The sequence below is a fragment of the Anguilla anguilla genome, chromosome 8 (genome assembly GCF_013347855.1).
Source record: "Anguilla anguilla isolate fAngAng1 chromosome 8, fAngAng1.pri, whole genome shotgun sequence".
Classification (NCBI taxonomy): Eukaryota; Metazoa; Chordata; class Actinopteri; order Anguilliformes; family Anguillidae; genus Anguilla; species Anguilla anguilla.
This window is the reverse complement of record NC_049208.1, coordinates 40,873,623-40,892,369: the sequence shown is the minus strand read 5'-3', so window position 1 is coordinate 40,892,369 and position 18,747 is coordinate 40,873,623. Positions and strand designations below refer to the sequence as shown.

At 43.5% G+C, this 18,747-nt stretch overlaps 1 protein-coding gene across 1 annotated transcript in view; it reads right to left on the bottom strand.

The window, feature by feature from the left end:
* Positions 1–18,747, bottom strand: part of dgat1a (diacylglycerol O-acyltransferase 1a) — a 26,938-nt gene extending 8,191 nt beyond the window's left edge. Inside the window, exons 1-13 of the mRNA XM_035428176.1 lie at positions 18,301–18,747; positions 13,075–13,162; positions 7,346–7,386; positions 6,552–6,637; positions 4,910–4,962; positions 4,568–4,673; positions 3,713–3,841; positions 3,031–3,105; positions 2,811–2,914; positions 2,255–2,293; positions 2,017–2,058; positions 1,885–1,929; positions 836–948 (exon numbers count right to left, since the gene is read on the bottom strand). Of these exons, the coding sequence (XP_035284067.1) occupies positions 836–948; positions 1,885–1,929; positions 2,017–2,058; positions 2,255–2,293; positions 2,811–2,914; positions 3,031–3,105; positions 3,713–3,841; positions 4,568–4,673; positions 4,910–4,962; positions 6,552–6,637; positions 7,346–7,386; positions 13,075–13,162; positions 18,301–18,527 (1,148 nt within the window). The 5' untranslated portion in view covers positions 18,528–18,747. The remainder of the gene's footprint in view (positions 1–835; positions 949–1,884; positions 1,930–2,016; positions 2,059–2,254; positions 2,294–2,810; positions 2,915–3,030; positions 3,106–3,712; positions 3,842–4,567; positions 4,674–4,909; positions 4,963–6,551; positions 6,638–7,345; positions 7,387–13,074; positions 13,163–18,300) is intronic.

Below are 18,747 nucleotides of genomic sequence, written 5' to 3'. Positions count from 1 at the left end.
TTTGATATTAAGTTTGAATGCAATCTGTGACATATAATTGAATGTCAATGTCTTAATGTCAATATAGATGATGCTTATTGAGGCCTGATAGTTGAAATATATATTTTTAGAAGCACTTCCAGTTTCAATTGGAAACCAACGTGACGCGATTTGGTTACATGGAAAATATTTTGCCTGAGGGTGGAGATTAGAACTTGCTGGATTTAACAATTATTTGTCTACAAATATCGCTTCTGTTGTTAGACTCAGAAGTAAACTTAAGCTAAGGTAGGTTGAACTTCATCTTGAGATTAGACATTGAATTTTTTTGTGTAATTTAATACATTTCTTCATTTTAATCTGGTTGCACATTTTGATAAAGGCTGATCCAACAAGTTGCTCTGTCTATCAACAAATTAGGCTATTTAATTGATAAATAATATCTTTAATAATAATTACCAAATTAAAACATATAAATATATTTTATACCAAGGACAAGTTTTAACTGTTGATGTACTTGTGTTCGGTATTCAGTGCTGAACATTGGACGAGGGTGTTATAGTTCATAAAACCGCTGAACATAAACATATTTTACTCAATCCTCACAGCACGACAGTTCTCACAACTGTTCCGTGGCACTAAGCACCAGAGGAACTCCTCTGTGACAATCCAAACATGGAGGTTTCATGGAGGCTTCAATTCTTACATTTTGTGCTATTTATTTTGACCTTGCACTGGTAACCATTGGCTCCAACATACAGTACTAAACACACACTACACAGGCTGCACTGAAGGAGTGGCTGGGCGCCATCGACACACACGAACAGGACAGTGAAGGTAAAGCGTTTGCACCTACCACCAGTCCCTGTAGAACTCCCTGTCCCCAAACTGCATGAGCTCAGCGATAAAGTTCATGGAGGAGTGGAAAAACCAGTAGAAAAAGATGAGCCAGATTAAGTGATTGGGCACCTGTTGGGGTAGAGAGGAGAAGGACACCCCTTGTTTTTAGACTGCGTTGACTGCTAAAAGAAAACTCACACCGTACACCATAATCACAATATGAATGACTGTCTTATACACTTTCTGATTATTTTATGGCGTCATATAATGTAGTGTAATATACAGACAGAAGAAAATGGAACATGACAGAGAAGCATTCTGGAGCAATGGTGTGGGGTCCCACAATACTTTTTTCTACGATTTTGCTATGTTTTGCCTCTGATATGCTTGTGTAATAACGGTGTCAGATTCATCGGGAAAAACTGCTAATGCTTGCACCCTCTATGTTAGGGGTTCACAAACTGGGGTTCGAGACCCCTGGAGTCAGGGAAGAAGCCGCATGTTGGCCCTTAGCAGAATAGACATAATTGTTCCCCTTTTAAGAATATTTTGCTCATATCAAACCCTTTTCATTAATTACATAGTTATACACTCAGAACTGCAAGCACATTGTAATGTATTACACATTTATTTACTACTACATACAGTGCCTCACAAAAAACCACTCCATTATATATGTACATGTCTGGTATAAATTCCACATGATATCTAATTTCAGGCGTGCTTTCATGCATTAGTGTGTTAAACGGCTATAGCACTGCAGACTGTTGTTGGTGTTGGACAACGGCGTCAAGCATCAAACCATTTTACCGAGGTGGCTGGGTGGTGGGTAGGGGGTCTCTGACCCAGAGGGCGGTGATTTCAGGGGGCCTTGAGATGAGAAAAGCACGGGACGTGCTGCTCTGTGCCACGGTGCACACAGACTGCACTGGCCACACGCAGCGTTCCATGACCCCGTTATACAACACGCACACTACCTGTACATGTTGTATAACTAAAGTCACTCTTTTCATTTTGCCAATTCGTCAAGACCTGTCAATGCTTTTGCTTCTCCCTTGAACTTACTGCGAGCTTCAAGAGTCTTTCTATCATTCTGGAAAAGTCCATATCCTGCAGGGACACAAAGACATCGGGTAAGTCACGAGGAGCAAAGAGGCGTTGGAGTGTGTGCGCTCAAACACTGAAACGGCAGCTTACCTGGAAGGGTTTCATGGAGTTCTGAATAGTCGGCACCATCCACTGCGAATAAGAATTTAATAACGCATGTAAATTTCATTCTTGTCTACATGAGGAAATGCTGAATAATGTTTGATCCTTGAATAAAAGAAAAAATAATCAGTAAATTCTTAATAGGTATAAAAGAAAAGCACACAGATTTGTTATTGTCGAAAAGCAATGAATGAAGTGGTACAGAGGTGGCAGGGGTAAAACATACCTGCTGTATTAATCCAACCAATAACTGCATGAAGAAAAGCTGAAACAAGGAGCATTTTGCATCTTTAACACAAACAGTACAGTAAACCACAAGGTCCTCCTTAACTAAATGAATGAGATAAATCCTGTATGTGCAGACACTGGTTTAGACTGGGTTCTGGGCCCATTGATCTTTGCACGTTCTGTTTAACACCATCACACAAAAGCAAAGCACTGCAGTGGAATCACCCCACGCACGAGCGGCCATCTTTGCTCTGAACTGCGGTTTTGCCTGAGCTCATGAACAGAGCCGGCTTTAGAAACTCCCAACTCCACTATCTGAAGATCGAGCACTACCTGTAGATTTTCTTGCACAAAAGTACAAGTGCAGGAAAAACCCGTTTTTAACATTTACTTGACGTAGCACGGTAATCGTTAACTGCTGTTGCGGTTAAAAATCTAATGTACAAATCTGATGCTGAGAGCGTACCGGCGTAACACAGTGGATAAGAACGCGCGCTAAGGAATTACCTAACGCGACGGCAAACACGTCGCGGCGCCGCTCTGGCACCACTCACCATCTCGAACAGCCTCCGGAGCAAGAAGCGCTTGCGTATCCGCGGCGACCGCGGGAAGTTGAGCTCGTAGCACAGGGTCGGCACGCACACGAAATAGTATAAATCTGAAATCACATCAACCCGTTTCAACCGTTAGTTTCGGCCAATCCCCTGAAAGAACCGGGACTCAGAAATACGATTTGAGTCCGTCTGAGGTCACGCCCTCCTGTCGGCCGCTCACCTCTGTGTGTGAGGTTGCCCGGATACGACACCTGGGCATGCGCCGCGGCGCCATTGGACTTGGGTACAGACGGGCCTGTGGAGGAATTTATGGGCAAATCTGAGTTGGGCCATTCGCAGCCAAGAAGACCCGACTCTCGCAAAAACAGCAAAGACAGATTCCCCTTCCAGCCACTTGAGGGCAGCACAGTAAACGTTTAAAGAATGCACTTACTGCACATCGCATACGTGTATTTGTGAGTCTGTGCGCTCAAAGGAAAGAATAAATATTTAAACAAATAAAGAAAGCTTTTCACAGTAAACAAACCGAGGGGCATACAGTGAAGCCCGAGAGGAAGTGGGTCACAGAAGTTATTTATACAGAAGTTAGTCATAAACCTCATTACGCTCTTTTATTTCTCTGCCCGTCAGGGGCCATGCGGGAAGGTCACCGTGATTCCCTGCATTAAACACAAGCCCCGTAAGGCGAACGGGCTCCGAGCGTCATTCTCGCTGCTGAGTGGGAGAAAACCCAGAGCTCTGCCACTCCCGCACCCGCACCCGCCCCCCCCTCCCCTCCCCCCAACACCGCGCCCGCCACTGCGTCACGGGAGCCGCGGCTCAGAAGCCCGCGCGGAGGCGCTGGAAGGCGGGAAGGGCGGGGCCGGGTTGTATCGGGAAGGGGCGGAGCCGGGCGCGCTTACACGACTGCGACCTGGACAGGGTGCGGGCTTTGGCCTGCCTCATCTCCCGGCACCACTTGTTCACGTCTCTGTAGGAGTAGAGCTTCAGGAAGAGGACGGAGTACACGCCCAGGGCAAAAACAGCGCCCACTGCAGGACACAGAGGGGAAAAACACCAATACAGCCGTGAGGCACGTTGCTGACGTTAGGGCACGGACACAAATGTGCAGCATTACATCATACAGTACGTTGCATCAAGTTTCCATGAGGCTACAATAGTACAAGACCAGTTTAAATAACTGGACCAGTTTGAATCTGAGGCCATTCTATAACCTACAGGGTCCAAGTTAAACTATGCGGTTGTTCCCTGCACTTGGAACTGTACTTCCCTCTAGGGTTTTCGACACACTTGTTCCTGGTTTTGGTTATACAGTTTGTTGTACGTCGCTCTGGATAAGAGCGTCTGCCAAATGCCTGTAATGTAATGTAATGTATAGCATTTTGCAGCGAAACACATGACTGAACTGAACAAATACAGCACACTGAGGACTCACAGGTAAAAACAATAGGGCACCCCAGAAAGTGCTAACGCAACTGCATCATAGAATGGACCAAGCACCATCAGTGAAGATAAGGAAGGCAAATCGGTAAATTCGCTGGTCCAGAGATATCGTTTTTGTGAAGCGGGGGAATGCCACCGCACCCTCCGAACACGGGACGTGGGAAGGGGAACGGCGAAACCGAACAAGCAATGGGGACGCTTGGCGCGGCTCCCGAATCTGAGGCCGGCCGCCGCTGCTAAATCAATAGCGCCCCGCCGCTAAGCGCTAACAGCCTCTCTCCCGGAGAGTCAACAGACACAGAGGCGGGACCGACCTGGAGTCATGGAGCTCACCGACAGCACCACGGCCGCCGGGAAGCAGAGGATGGCGGAGAGGTTGGCCGCGTGAAGGAAGGTCCCGAAGCCTTCGGAGAGCGCGCCCTGCGAGAGAGAGAGAGAGAGAGAGAGAGCGCACCCTGCACTGCGTGATCCTCAAAAACCAGAGCGACGCAGCGTCCGCGGAAATGCGACGTTCACACCAATTTACGGACGGAGTAACCAAAACGCATAACAGACACAATCTTAATTGAACTGAATCTTACAGAGGCTGCTCAGAAATGCAATTAGTCGGCTTTCATCCCCGCGCTTAGCTTAGCATATTACGGCGTGATACTTACCACTGATAGCCTCCTCTCTGTGTACAAAGCTGCCATTATAAACGCATTAGAGACTGGGGGAAAAAAAAGAAGAAACAAACAGATTATGTTTGGGCACTCAAACATCGTCTGCTTAGCACTCATTACACAATCCTTAAGATACATTGGGCAGCATGAAATTATTCATACTTTTATTGCAGAAAGTCTATTATTCTCTAAGCTCAATTACTGAGGTCAGACTCAGATAATAAAGTATTTGGTTCTGAGCTCCCACCCTGACACCTGCTGTAAATTGTACTATGCACTAGAGGAATTCACAAAAAAACATCTTCTAAGATGATTCATTTCAGGTGGCTGTATAGTGTAAAGGTTAGGGAACTGAGCGCGTAACTCGGAGGTTGCAGGGTTGATTCCCAGGTGGACATTGCTCACTGCGCCCTTGAGCAAAGCTCTTAACCTGAATTACTTCAGTAAATATGCACCTTTACAAATGGACTGTATGTTACAAAGTAAGCTGTGTAAGACACACTCGTGACATTGTCTGCTAAATACCTTGTGTATTGGAATGAATGACATGTGGCCATCGGAGTAAAGTGTCTTTTCTGATGAAAAGTACTGGCCCCTGAGCCCCTCTACGCTCACCATTTACCTACGGACTAGAGAATACCCAGCATAAAGTATGCAGGCATGGACCTGAGCACCCCAGTGGCCTGGAACTCTTTGTTCATTCAGATATGCCCTTTGCAAACAGCTCTTTCAGGCGCAGGGCGAAGTTGGACCCTGGTCACGGAACAGATAAAACTTTCCTTCGGAGAGCCGAGCAATTTCTTTTAAAAAAAAAAACACAAAATAAAGAATGTGGTTCGTTCCTTCTTGAAAAGGTGATGTTTCCGATAAGCCGTTGTAAGGGAAGGGATTTGTATTTCTCATTCTGTGATTCACTGCTTACCCTGAGCATTAACCGGCTCAACAGTGCCAAGCACCCTGAGGAGAGACAGTTTATTAATGTGCACAGCCCAGCACAGCATAAATCACCGACTGAGGAACTACCTGCATTTTTAAGACTGAGTTGTTTCAACAGACAGTGTGAGCAGATATCAGAACAAATATATAGAGGGGATTGCTCCACACAGTAAAGAACTGTACATTTGCTTGTTTGGCAATGCCGATTGGGATTTATTTGTTTAAACTGCACTGCATTTCCTAAACAAACTGCCCGGGGCAACGTTTTCCTGTAATGGTAACCTTGGCGATTTCAAAGTTGAGACAATGAACATTCGTCCTCAATCCAGACTCCAGAATTTACTGCGTAGGCTTTGTTATTTTGTCACAGCTGCAGTTTCGCTAAATCTGCGATCACCAAAACAAACTCAAAAACTGCCTCTGTGAACAAAAAAAAAAAAGGGGAACTGTCTAAAAGAGAAGTCGGAGCCGAGGACAAATGCTGATTGGATGCGGGGCTGGGGCCGGAGGGTGCCGCCCCGTGGGGAGGGACAGGCCGTTTGTACTGGAGACAGCCGCGGCGGGGACAGACGTACGGCCCTCGGCCCGCTCTCGCACGCTCGCTCCTCAGCGATAACCTCCCACCGCCGGAGGAGCGCCGGGCGCGGCCCGGGCCAAGGGACGGCGACGAACGTCCCCCGCAGGGGCGCGGCGCACGTACCAATGACCAGGCATGGAGCCGGCCAGCTGTAGGGGTCCTTCAAGAACAGGGACACCACTTGGATCGGGTCCACTAGTATCCCATACCTAATTGGAGAGGGAGAGGGGGAGGGAGAGGGAGAGAGAGAGAGAGCAAGAGAGAAAGAGAGGGAGCAAGAGTGAGAGAGCGAGAGAAAGAGAGTAAGAGAGCAGAGCGAGAGAGAAATAGTCTTGTGAGACACTGCTCCTGAACAGCGTTTTACTTAAAATGTCAACTGTTTTCCAGAAGCCAGACAGATGCAGTGAACGGAAAGCATGTGAAAACAGCCACCGGCCAATGGTAATACAGAGATGCAGCAAGAGGAGGCTGCTGAGGAAGGGCCTCTGGGAAAACTGCAGCAGGCCTCAACACCGCGAAACTCCACTCCGCAACATATGGCCCTCCCAGCATGGCTACCGCCTTCCCCACCCTGCTCCTTCACTATAAAATCTCTCAGTCAAATGGGAACCTAATAACAACTTCATCCCTGTACGAGTAGAAAAAGATTATCTGCCTTCTAGCTGTACTTATTTGCATTAATTTCCCCTGCTGCTTCCTCTGAAATAACACGTTTGAGAGAACAAAACTGACGCATTATTTCACCCCTTCTTTAAGGCAAGAGGTTCAGCAGTGGAAATCCATGCGGTTCTTTCGACCTACGGATGAATAAAAGGAAAGTTCTAGAAGCACTGCCTGCCCTGGTAGGCAAAATGGGGAGAGAGTGTGAGAGGAGGGCCGCGTTCCATTCAAGTGCGCAAAACTTTAGACGTACTTACTTAATCAGGTTCTCCAGGAAGAGGCGCGCATTGCTCAAGACCTGCGAAGACAGAGAGGAAATTGTGTAATGGCAGCTCGGTCTTTTTGGGGGGGAGGGGCGGGACGGCACTGCATTGGACGGTTTTGTCGTTATCGCCCGGCCGAGAATTTCACATTTCAGGAAATGCCACATACATCGCCTCAAGTCTGCAGCGAGGCTCCTGCTATCAAAACATCGAGAGATGTGTACTTTGATAACAACGGATCAAAGTCTCCCAGCGCGCGGAACCTGAAAATCCTGCCGGTTTATCACCGCGAAAGAATGGCACTGACACATCTGGAGATTACGGGCAGGAGTGAGAGGCAGTCAACCAACGGCTGTGTGTGTCATGCAATTTTATGGCTTGTTAGTCTTCAACATTAAGGCTCTGGATAAATGAAGCAGTCTGCAGCAGACTCAAGGAATCAGCTCGTGTGTGCTACTCTTTTCTGAAAGTCTCCAAAACGCGCAGTACACAAGTCGCAAAAACAAAGGCAGGCGAGCGCTACAAAGAGCCATTCTGTGGTGCTGCGCCTTTAATCATAAACTCGCTTCTCTTGCAGAAGTTCAATCATTAATAATGTGCAATCCACTTGCTCATCAGAGAGAGAGGGAGGGAGAGAGAGAGAGAGAGAGAGAGACAGAGAGACAGAGAGAGAGAGAGAGGGAGGGAGACAGACAGAGAGAGAGAAAGAGAGAGACAGAGAGAGAGAGAGAGAGACAGACAGAAACAGACAAAGAGAGAGAGAGAGACTAAGCAGACTTACTGTCAGAACGTTACAAGTGTAAATTGTGTGTATGACATGTGGAAACACAGAGCTGATTGCTGGTGCAGAGGCCTGACCTTGTTTATGCCATGTGGTCACCGACGCGCCCCCACAGACACACACATTTAATTGGGCCACTGGTTGTTGGGGGGGTGGGGGTGGGGGGGGGGGGGGAGAGGCACACTTTGGCTCTACACTAATCTTTGTGGGCTCCTTCTCACAGCACCTTGGCTGCTGTCAAGCAACACAGTACATGCGTAACCCTGGCAACTACTACCGGTCCCCATTAGTCTCATGCCCACCGCTGACAGCTCAGAGTCTTTTGCACTTCAAGCACTGCCATTCAATCAAGTGGCAGAAAATTAGGAACTAGAAAACATACGCAATACTTTGTGTTCTACACAAATGCACAGGGCACTAATCTTTAAAAGTCTGTAATGGCAGTTGTAATGGTGGAACACATGTGCACCCTCAGTCCCCTGATGGAAAACCTCTAATTGCCACACTGGACTTAAAGGGTAGGCCAGTCATGAAATTTCAAAACTCTAGGTTGCATTTTGAAATTTCATGACCCTTGGCCACTTCAAAGATTAGATTAGACTAGATTGATGACAGTAGCACGCACAGCTAACTATATATTGCACTCGCTCGCACAGAAACACCAATTACAGTCAACCAGCTGGTGAACACGCACTGCGAAATCTCTCATTAGGCGACTTGCACACCAGCCCATTTTTCTGGAATACACACTCCACATTGGACGTACACGGATAATAAAGACCTACTATTGATCATCAGCACTGCATGACAATATGAAGAAAGAAATACAGATCACTCTCAAAACAGAATCAAACGCCCTTGAGTGTAGTGAGGTAGAATATCAGTAACTTCTGCCGCTCCAACCAAAAATCCTCGGACTTGGTTAGCTTGGTTTATTTTCATTGATGAAAAAAACACATCTGGAAGTGGACATAGGCTATTCTTTTCACACCAAGACTAGAAACGCTTGATGACACAGTGCTTTGTGGGGAAGTGGACCAGCCCAAATTCTGAACTTGAGAAAACTATAACCCCTACATGAACCCACACACCCAAGTTTAAGAAAGGAAAGCAGGAACTTCTGTAACCTTGCTCATTGACCGTGTGAGCTTTAAAACAACTTTGATTCCTGAGGTGGTATAGACTCCCTCCTAGAGATTGTAAACCCAGGTCAAACACTTGAGCAAAGTCCAGAGACCTACCTGTAGCAAAACATCTGTGGAAGACGTCGTCATGTGTGCATGCGATATCCCACAGCAGCACCATAAGCAAGATCAAATTTTAATGAAATGTTATGACATGAAATTCATAATTTGCAGACACTGCATGTACGCAGAGAGTTTGCGCTTATAATTACTCAGGCTACATTGTTACACACGAAACATTTGCCCGTTGCTTTCGCGAGCTACACTACAGAACGTCAGTGTGGAGGACTTTCTTCAGCGATGGTGTGGTCTATTCATTCGCTTGAAGATCCATTTTTTTGCTGGCAATTTTCCACTTTGGTTCAAAAAGTTTTCATTATTGCACCCAAAGACTCTGGCAAGTTCTGCGAGAATATGATGAAAGTTCAAAGTATATGAAAAAGCTATTCAGATGTCAAAATGATCTTGTTTCAAAGACTGGATTAATAGCAGCTTTTGAAATTGAAATCCATTCTGTGGCTTTGAAGAAGACCAGGATGGCGGGAGTCCAGACTTTACTTGAATTCAGAGGAGTCGTCTGTTGCAGTGTGTTTATTTTTAGATGCCATGAGACAAATTAAAAATGTATATAATGCAGGAAAATTAGAGCCAACAGCACAGAATGGCACTGAAAGTACATCAGAATGATCAAAACAGCCTTGAACTTGGCTAGCATGCATTGCTAAATGGGGGAAAATAATTGCCGAACACTTAATTATACTGTGAATAATGGTGGTCGGAATCTCCTGCTGTTGTCATACATGACCCAACTTCAAAGCTGAAAATGAAAACCTCCAGAACAGAGGTCATCACCACGCTGACCCTTCAGTCACGAGGCTCAGGGCTTAAAAAAGGATTTAAGATGTCCGTCAGCAAGGCCAGAGGACAGAGCAGGGTCATCCTGTGGTGTGCCAGCACACCTGGCACAGTACTTAACAGCACACTAGAAGCTCAGCTTCACTGGCTGCGTAAACCTCACCCCTCATCCACGGGGCGAGGCTTCAGTCGACTGAATCAAGGACTTCAGAGATCACGGCTGCTGCGTAGCCCAGGGAGGGTGGGGTTCACTCAGCAGGGATATCCCCGTCTCATCGCACAGGGACTGCTCTTGTAATGGCGCTCCTGTGTACTTCCCCCCACGCGACGGCCGCGCAGCTCAGCGGCTGGGCTGCGCAGTTAAAAGCAGCTCTGCGCTCCGTCGGAGGACGCTAACAGGAAACGGTGTAGTCAGAGGAGGGGCATCTCAAATGTGGGGAGACTACAAATTTGGCCAATCAACATTGAGAAGAATTATTTAAAAAAAAAAAAAAAAAATGGGGATAAAAAGACCATTTCAATTCTAGATGATATTTTAAATATCAACATTTTTTCTCACACTCGACTCATGGGACCTTCTTCAACAGTCAGACACACCCTAAACCCAGTTTTCAATGAATAATTAAGAATAATACATATCAGCTTAAGAGTCATTTTCAAAGTTTCACAACAGTACAAATACGAAAACTATGAACTTATACCTACTCAAAGTGTGCAAAAAGCAGTCGAAGATAAAATTATTAAAACAACAGGGCTACTTAAACAGTTCTAAAGAATTATTCACCAGCACTAGAAGTAAAATGACAGGCAAGCACCAGAGTGCAGTGCACTAAGCCAGAGGCAAATAAATGGAAATTCGAGTAGCAGAGACAGAACAATGTTTACAAAGATAAGGGGGTAAATATAGAGGGTAAAAAGAAAAAGGGGGAGGGGGCCAACAGTTGTTTGTTTTTTTGGTGACTTTTGTATCGAGTTGGCTGTACACTTGAATCGCACCTGTTCACTGGTTATTGTGAGCAAGAAAAAATTGGCTCATCTTCAGAACGGCTGAATACACTGCCAGCCCCGTTCCCAGAGTCTCTGTTACACTCCCAGTCACAGATTTCTCCGAGGTCGTCAGTTGAAGAGGTCTGAAGTGACCCGTTTGGTCGCTGTATTTGAAGCAGCGACATTTCGGATAAACAAGCCCTATCTTTTGTTCAAAAGTCATTCTTTTATCATTAGAATCCTTTGTGTCATTATTATAAGATCTTCGGCTTGAACCTAGAGCCCAGGATATATTTTCACGGTTCGGGCAAGATAAGTTCATGAACAACACAAAAAGACTCCTTAAAACTTTTGAAAAAGAGTGCTCTTTGGCAGGAGACCGTTATGCGTTGGCCGAGACACCCTTGGCAGGACGGGCTTCCCCAGTTTATGGAGTTAAAGGTCAGTTGGCACTTGGGTGAAACTCGCATTCTGTTGGCATTACATTTTCTGCCCGGTTCAGCACACAATGCCCATGAGCGCTGGCTAAAATTAAAGCCTGGTGACCTGATGGCAGCTAAAGTCATCGCTGTTCACATATCCAATACTAATGGTGCGCTCGCATCACTTTGCAGAGTCTGAGAGAGATGCAGAAAGTTTGCAGAAGATTGAGATATTAAAAGTGCATTATTTGAAATCATGCCCCACTTAGAAAAAATGTATAGCTTACTTTCAAAAAACAGCAAAAGAACAAGAACAACGCTGATCAATGGGCTATGAGTGCAAGAACATGGACACACAAGCATGCGGGCACGCACACACACACACACACACACACACAGACACAGACACGCGCACACACACACGCACACGCACACACCTGGGTTCGAGTTCACAAACATGGCCAGGGACTTCCAGACGAGTTGCGCTCTCAAATAAATATACTGGCTGCTTGCGCATATGCTAATGTTAATATACCTTAAACCTGTACAGTCAGAGAGATAAGGTCATTTAGATTTCACATTTTAAATAAAAATGAAACTAATTAATGAATTAGTACTATTATTAATACTACTACTACTACTACTACTTCTAATAATAATAATAATAATCTGCTCACCCCACAAAGAGCCCTAAAGTCTGAAATAATAAATCATGCTCAGAAAGCTTTGGTGCTTATGGACAGTTGTGTTCTGAGTGGTGCATTCTTGGCACAATAATCAGCTCAGCAATTTTTCCTTGTTCTAATATCTACCTTGATGTCACAGGTGAATATAGAGCAATGTTCATTGCTTAAAAACAGAACTTGGAAGAAAAAAAAAACCTGCCTGAATGACAACTGGTCTTGCACAATCCAGTGGCTTCTGTCTCTTCTATTATCTATCTTGGCAAGCTAAGCATGTACATGCAAAAACAACTGATAAGGAAGCAAGTATTTTTGAATTGTAAATAAGATACGCAAGCGTGCATCCACAAAAAGTCATTCTTGCACACAAGCCAGATTTTACTTTGCTGTAAGTCAACTGTATGATCACAAGCTAAAGAAATAATAACAGTGTCAATGTCCTTCAAGAAATGTAAAGTACCATTTTCTAATTATGATGTAGGGCCTAATTAAGTTAAGATTTATAATTTTGCCCCAGGCCATTAATGCAGGTGTTTTTACTTTTCAAAAGCCATTGAAACCACAGATAAAAGGCCAAAAACACGACTACAGCATGCTGTGACAGGTCCAAGTACTTGCACAGGTAGTTTCCCAGTAGACAGAGGGAATAATGGAAACTCTGCCCAAAATGTCTGCTTTAGGCCTCTAACATGATGCTCTCAGACACTGGATACATGAGACGACCCCCTCCACCCCAGAATCCTCAGGTGTCATGGCAGTCCCCTGTTGTCACAGTGACATGCTGAGGTTCAGCAGCAAACGCAGCACTCACCAGCATGACAACACACCAGTTGAGGATCCCTCTATAGTTGCTGTAGCCGCTGGCTGAGCTGAGCAAGGACTCCTGCACGCTGTGACAGCTAGCAGACAAAAACAGAAACAATAAAAAACTTTAAAACTCACGAAAAGGAAAGGCTAGCACCAATACCCCAAACCTCAATAAGATTCCAAGGTCTGGAGCTACAGTACAAAGAGATCAAATCTACTGTACAGTCCCCTGTGGAATAAAGAGAGCTCAGAATCTAATATTTTCCTCATATCCAAGACAACAATATCCACTCTCCTCAAGTTATGAAACTGAACTGTGCTGTTGCAATACCAACAATGCTAGCCTTCTCCACTAACTTCTGAACAAAGTTTTCATTATTATATGTGATTGTTCCAGGATGCATTAGGCTACATTATCACAATTATGTTCTTTATCTTATGATTAATAAAAAGGTATCAAATTAATATGTTTCGAAAAATGTCAAGAAAATATCAATTTAATAAAAGTAACAAAAAGTAATGAGCCAGTAACACAATTTCTCTCTGTACTCCAGTACATTTAATATGAAATAAAATTAATAAGTTAAAGAGCAGACAATCAGCTTTAATATGAGGGTATTTACATCAATACTGGGTAACCAATGTAAGAATTACCGTCCTTTTTAGATGTAACTAAACAGTAATTGGACATTTGACTGCCCAGCTGATTCTTGGCCAGCTGTGTGTGTTTGCATCACTAAGTTCATGCACAAGTAAGTTAAAAAAAGTATTGTTAAGAGTTGATTCTTCATGAAGAGTTTCCATTTGTAGTATGTTGCTATTCTCTCAACATGAGGAATAAATAAGCATCATTGTCAGTAAAGCAGGCCATCATGAGTGAAAATCAGAGTAAATCCGCTACTATTGCAACCCTACTATAAGATCCCTCTCCATATAGTTATGGACAAACTGTTCTTGCTGACACAGTCTGATCACATCCTGCATTGACATTGTCAGTCACCTGAGGAAGAGTTGCTCTTCTGTTCTTCCTTACATTTTGCACGAGCATCACGGTCATTGAATGTACGCTTTCGACCACAATTTCCGACCCTATTTACTGACGTCTTTCCCATAGACCTTCAGGCACTGTTCCTACTGAAACACTGGCCGGTTGAGCAGTCTTTGTGACCGAAGCTCCGGCCATCTCTGCCCCAATAACGAACCCTCTTTCAAAGTCACCTAGATCTTTTCCTCGGGCCATCTCGATCTAAAATCGAGGTCAACTGGGCCTGCTTAATATACATGGCACAGAGCATGACAGGATGTTTTAATTACTTAATTGTATCATGCAGTACACCTGCATGGAAGCATCTGCATGCAATGTTTCTCCACTCATTTATTCAGGTTTTTCCTTAAATTTGTCACCTGTCTGTATATATATATATATATATACACACAAACATGCACGCACACACACACACACACACACTTTCTACAGTAGTTACTCAGGTCTCTCCTGATGTTATGAACAACGGACATTACGGAGCATTTCTAAGATTTTTTTCCTCAAAGGAGCTGGACTGCATGGAAACTGTAAGATGCTAAATCAGAGGATCCAACTCAAAGTCAGTGATAAACAGACACCTGCTTCGGTGGCTGTTAATGCTGACTAATTTTGCCTCATTCGGCTTCTGGGCGGGTCTTAATTTCAAGCCCTTCAGTGCTTCTGCGATGGGAGAATCCAGAGATTCAACACTAAAACTCAATGCAATTTGAAAACTAATTAAGCCAACATAACTGCGAGCTTGCCTAATAATAACTATGGGGGATTCAGATGCTAGGAGAGATCAGAGATGTAGGCTAAACTTTATTATTTCCCCCGCTAAAAAGAATGTGGAAAACTTGAAAGAAAATGCGGGTTCATATGAAATAAACTGATAGAACAGGGACGACGTCAGTATTTTTCACATCATAACCCAGATTTAACCGAACTACAACACATTTTAAGAAATAAAATGATGCCATTACTTATCCTTTTTTGTTTCTAAAACAGTCTGGCGATGGAAGATGACATCACAGCCTGCCATAATGAAGAGTCTATGATGTCACAGAAACAATCCTCACTGAAAACAGCTGGCTTACTGTGGATACTATGGATACACTTCTACCTCAGTCTCCTCCAGACAGCACTGATGAGTGCTGAAATCAGACTGAAACACTGTCAGTTGTCAGCTTTGGCACCTCCATTGGCATTACCTCCGCCTTCTGCAATTTATTAAGCAGATTATCATATTTCCATATTTAACGTTTGTATAGGTCAAAGTTGGTTGGATACCGCATACTTTGATAATGATGTCATTCATAATGTGTCCTTTTGCTGCCCCTTTATCCTTGCCTCATTTTCCATGACTGTAATTAGTTGCGTATGTACACACACACACATCCCTGTAATGTATAATTAGCTAACATGTCAGCCTGAATGGTATGGTCAATCTGTGCTATTGCTGGCCATATAACAAACATTACCTCCGCTAACGAGCTACACTATAAATACAATGTGTTTGAAAGGGAACTCTTTTGAAAGGCTGAGCTTGCCAGCTATCAGTGAAAATGACAGCTCATCTGCTTCTGGAGTCTTCTTGTTGACAAGTATTATTTTGGGAGAAGCGCGGTCCACACAAAGATCATACATAATACACGATTCATTACCTGTGTTCACTATCAGCCATTGTGACACAAAAAGAAGACCACAGATGACAGAAAGGCTATGGATCGTTGGAAATCCTGATATAAGCTGGTCGCATTCCTCCTGTTAACAAGCTTGTACAGTAATTGGTGCTTAGCCAATATCATCTGGTGCTGGTGGTGATTAGTTAATTAATGCTACAGTACTTCTTCCCAACCTTTATCTCACAATTCCATTTATAGTTCTTGGCTCATTGCCACAAATAACAACAGCTTAAATTATAGGAAAGATGGAACACAATGACAAAGTTCTGTGAGAAATGAAAGGGAATAATACTATTTCTGTTAGTTATTTGAAAACCAACTTTCTGAGTAACTAAGGCAGTGCTGGTAAGTTCACTTGAATGTTTCATTCATATATTGTACTCTTTGGTCAGTACTCTTTGGCCAGTAGCTTCACTTAAAAAATATTCATATTAGTTGACTTTTATAGATAGTGTGGTGGAGTAGGTCTGCGATGAATCTTTCATAACCGTCGTGCCCAGCTACATAGCCCACCATGAGACACAATAATGCAACGGACTAAAGGCCAAGGTCTTCACTATGCAAAAAACTATACTCTCTTCTTGGCACTAAAGCATTACAGCAATTGTTATAAGACAGGTGTTGATCCTTTTAACTTCCCAAGCCTTTAAACTGCTTCGATCAAAGCCTACAGGCCACATTGTGTTTGGCTCTTCCATAACACGCTACATGCTAGTTGAGACCCACTAGTGGTAATGGCACATGTGCCATGCCCCAAAACATCATTTTAAAACATTACTTTCTTTGTAGAAAGAACACTGCCTGAATTACATGCAAATGCGTACATTTTTTCAGTGATCATTGTTGCAGGGCTGCGGTCATTACCAAACAAGTGATACATCAACGTATGAAAAAAAAAAAACATGTGGATTAATGGGTATTAATGCCTTCCAACTGTAAAGTGTTGCTACAGCAAGATTGCACCATGAGCTGCTCTTACATGTGTTGTACTTGTCTGGTTCATATACGTGTGCCAGACCCCTGTAGTGCCACAAAATTTAGTAGTTCCATGAAGTAAACCAAAGCAGTTTAACTACCCATACATGCTTGAAGGGCCATTGGCTGGGTGAATAATTAACATATATTAATGGTGCATATTGGCTTTAAGCTTTTTGTTTTTGTGGCTTATTCGCTAGTACACACGTTAATTAGGACTACAGTTTTCCCCCAAAAAACTACAATTCACTAGAAGTAGATCATAAACGATTTATTTTCAAACTGAAAATACTTTGTTTTTTCACCAAAAGGTTGTACTAGAGAAAACAAAGCAAAATAAAAGACCTGATCTATGTGCAGTTTACAAAGGTGCATATTAGGTCTCACCAAGTGCAATCCTAAAAAAACTTAAGAATCCCCTTGATGTCTCAGAATTTCCGTGAAATTTTCCACAAAGAAACATCCAATGTAGAGGTGGATATTACATGCATACTTGAGATTTTGGTATCAAACATTTTTTAGAAACTTGAAATTAAAGTAAATATTTTGTGGGAATTTTTGGCCCATAAACCTCATGAAAGGAATTTATGTCCAAATTCTTACAAGACAGGTTATAATCAAAATAAATGTATATTTTGTGCATGAATGATGTTTGTTACTTTAAAAAATAAATGAATTCACATCAATGCATTATAATAATAAATGTATTTATGCCGGTCATTTGTCCCAGACAAAGTATTAAATACTCCCTTGGGGACTTTAAGACTCACAGCAGTTCAGTATGAACAAAAAAGAATGAAAAACACTTTTAGACTATAATCTGAAAGAGACAGAGACGTCCCACCCACCCAGCTCAATGTCAGCTCTTTACAGTTCAGATAAAGAAGCATATCAGCTCATTTACCAAGGCAACATTTCCCTTTCATTTACGACGGCTTAATGCAACAACACATACTTAAAAGCAGAAGTATGAAACGTGTGCTTCGTTTAACTGTGCCATCTGAAACGAATACACGCAAATGTCTAGACAATCACACAGTGTTGTAATGCAATTTACAGTTAGGCCATATAGCTACAGCGACATTTAACCTACATCAAACGCTTACAACATTGGTCTAAGCTTCTCTGAGTAAGTAAGTTACCGTTACACAAAGCGTGTCGTTTCAAAGATAAAGTGTCTTTATGCGATGTCCCATACCCGTGCATCACAACCTGCCATTGAAACCAATGGATCTATGTATACATTATGAATATTGTGATTCTATTACGCAAACTAGTATAAGACGAAATGGTTAAATACTGTTTAATCGGAGGAAGCCAGTTGGATGTTACTGGGTTTCTGTTCCCATTTAGCCTATAAATAGGAAGCCTGCCACACAGTTACTTAGCTAGATAGTTGCATTATTATACAAAATTCCCTCACAATCACGAAAATGTAACTGAGCTAGATGATGTGAAACTCTTGCTACGTCAACAGCATTGGCATATAGGCTACAAATAAGATGGCACGTGATTTATTTCATGCGAAACCAGGCGACCACCTTACCTGAGCCTATCGTAAATGCATTCATGTTTTCCCTTTTCCTTGCGTGATGCTGAGGGTGATTCTGGTGCCTTTGGTTCCTTTACTTTACCGTTGTGAATGGCCTTCGTAGCGTCACCTACGGAATCATTCTTGTTCCCATTCGCCTGTTTCAAACCTGCCCCCCATGCTCCAGAGACAGTGGTTCTTCTTTTACGAGTAATGGGGCCTTTCTCATGCCTATCGCCCATTTTCTTCACTAAAACGCATTAAATCTCTGCATAGCAATGGGAGTTCAATTAGTCAAACCTCTACGTTTTACCAAGCTATGAAACTGAATACCATGGGTTAGCCTGGTTGTTCATAGAGAGCCTTCGTTGGTACTGACGTTGACAACCAAAGGTGAACAGAGGTAAACGGCGAACCAGCCAGCTAGCTAGTTTGTACATTCGCTCCGTGGGACTTGAACTG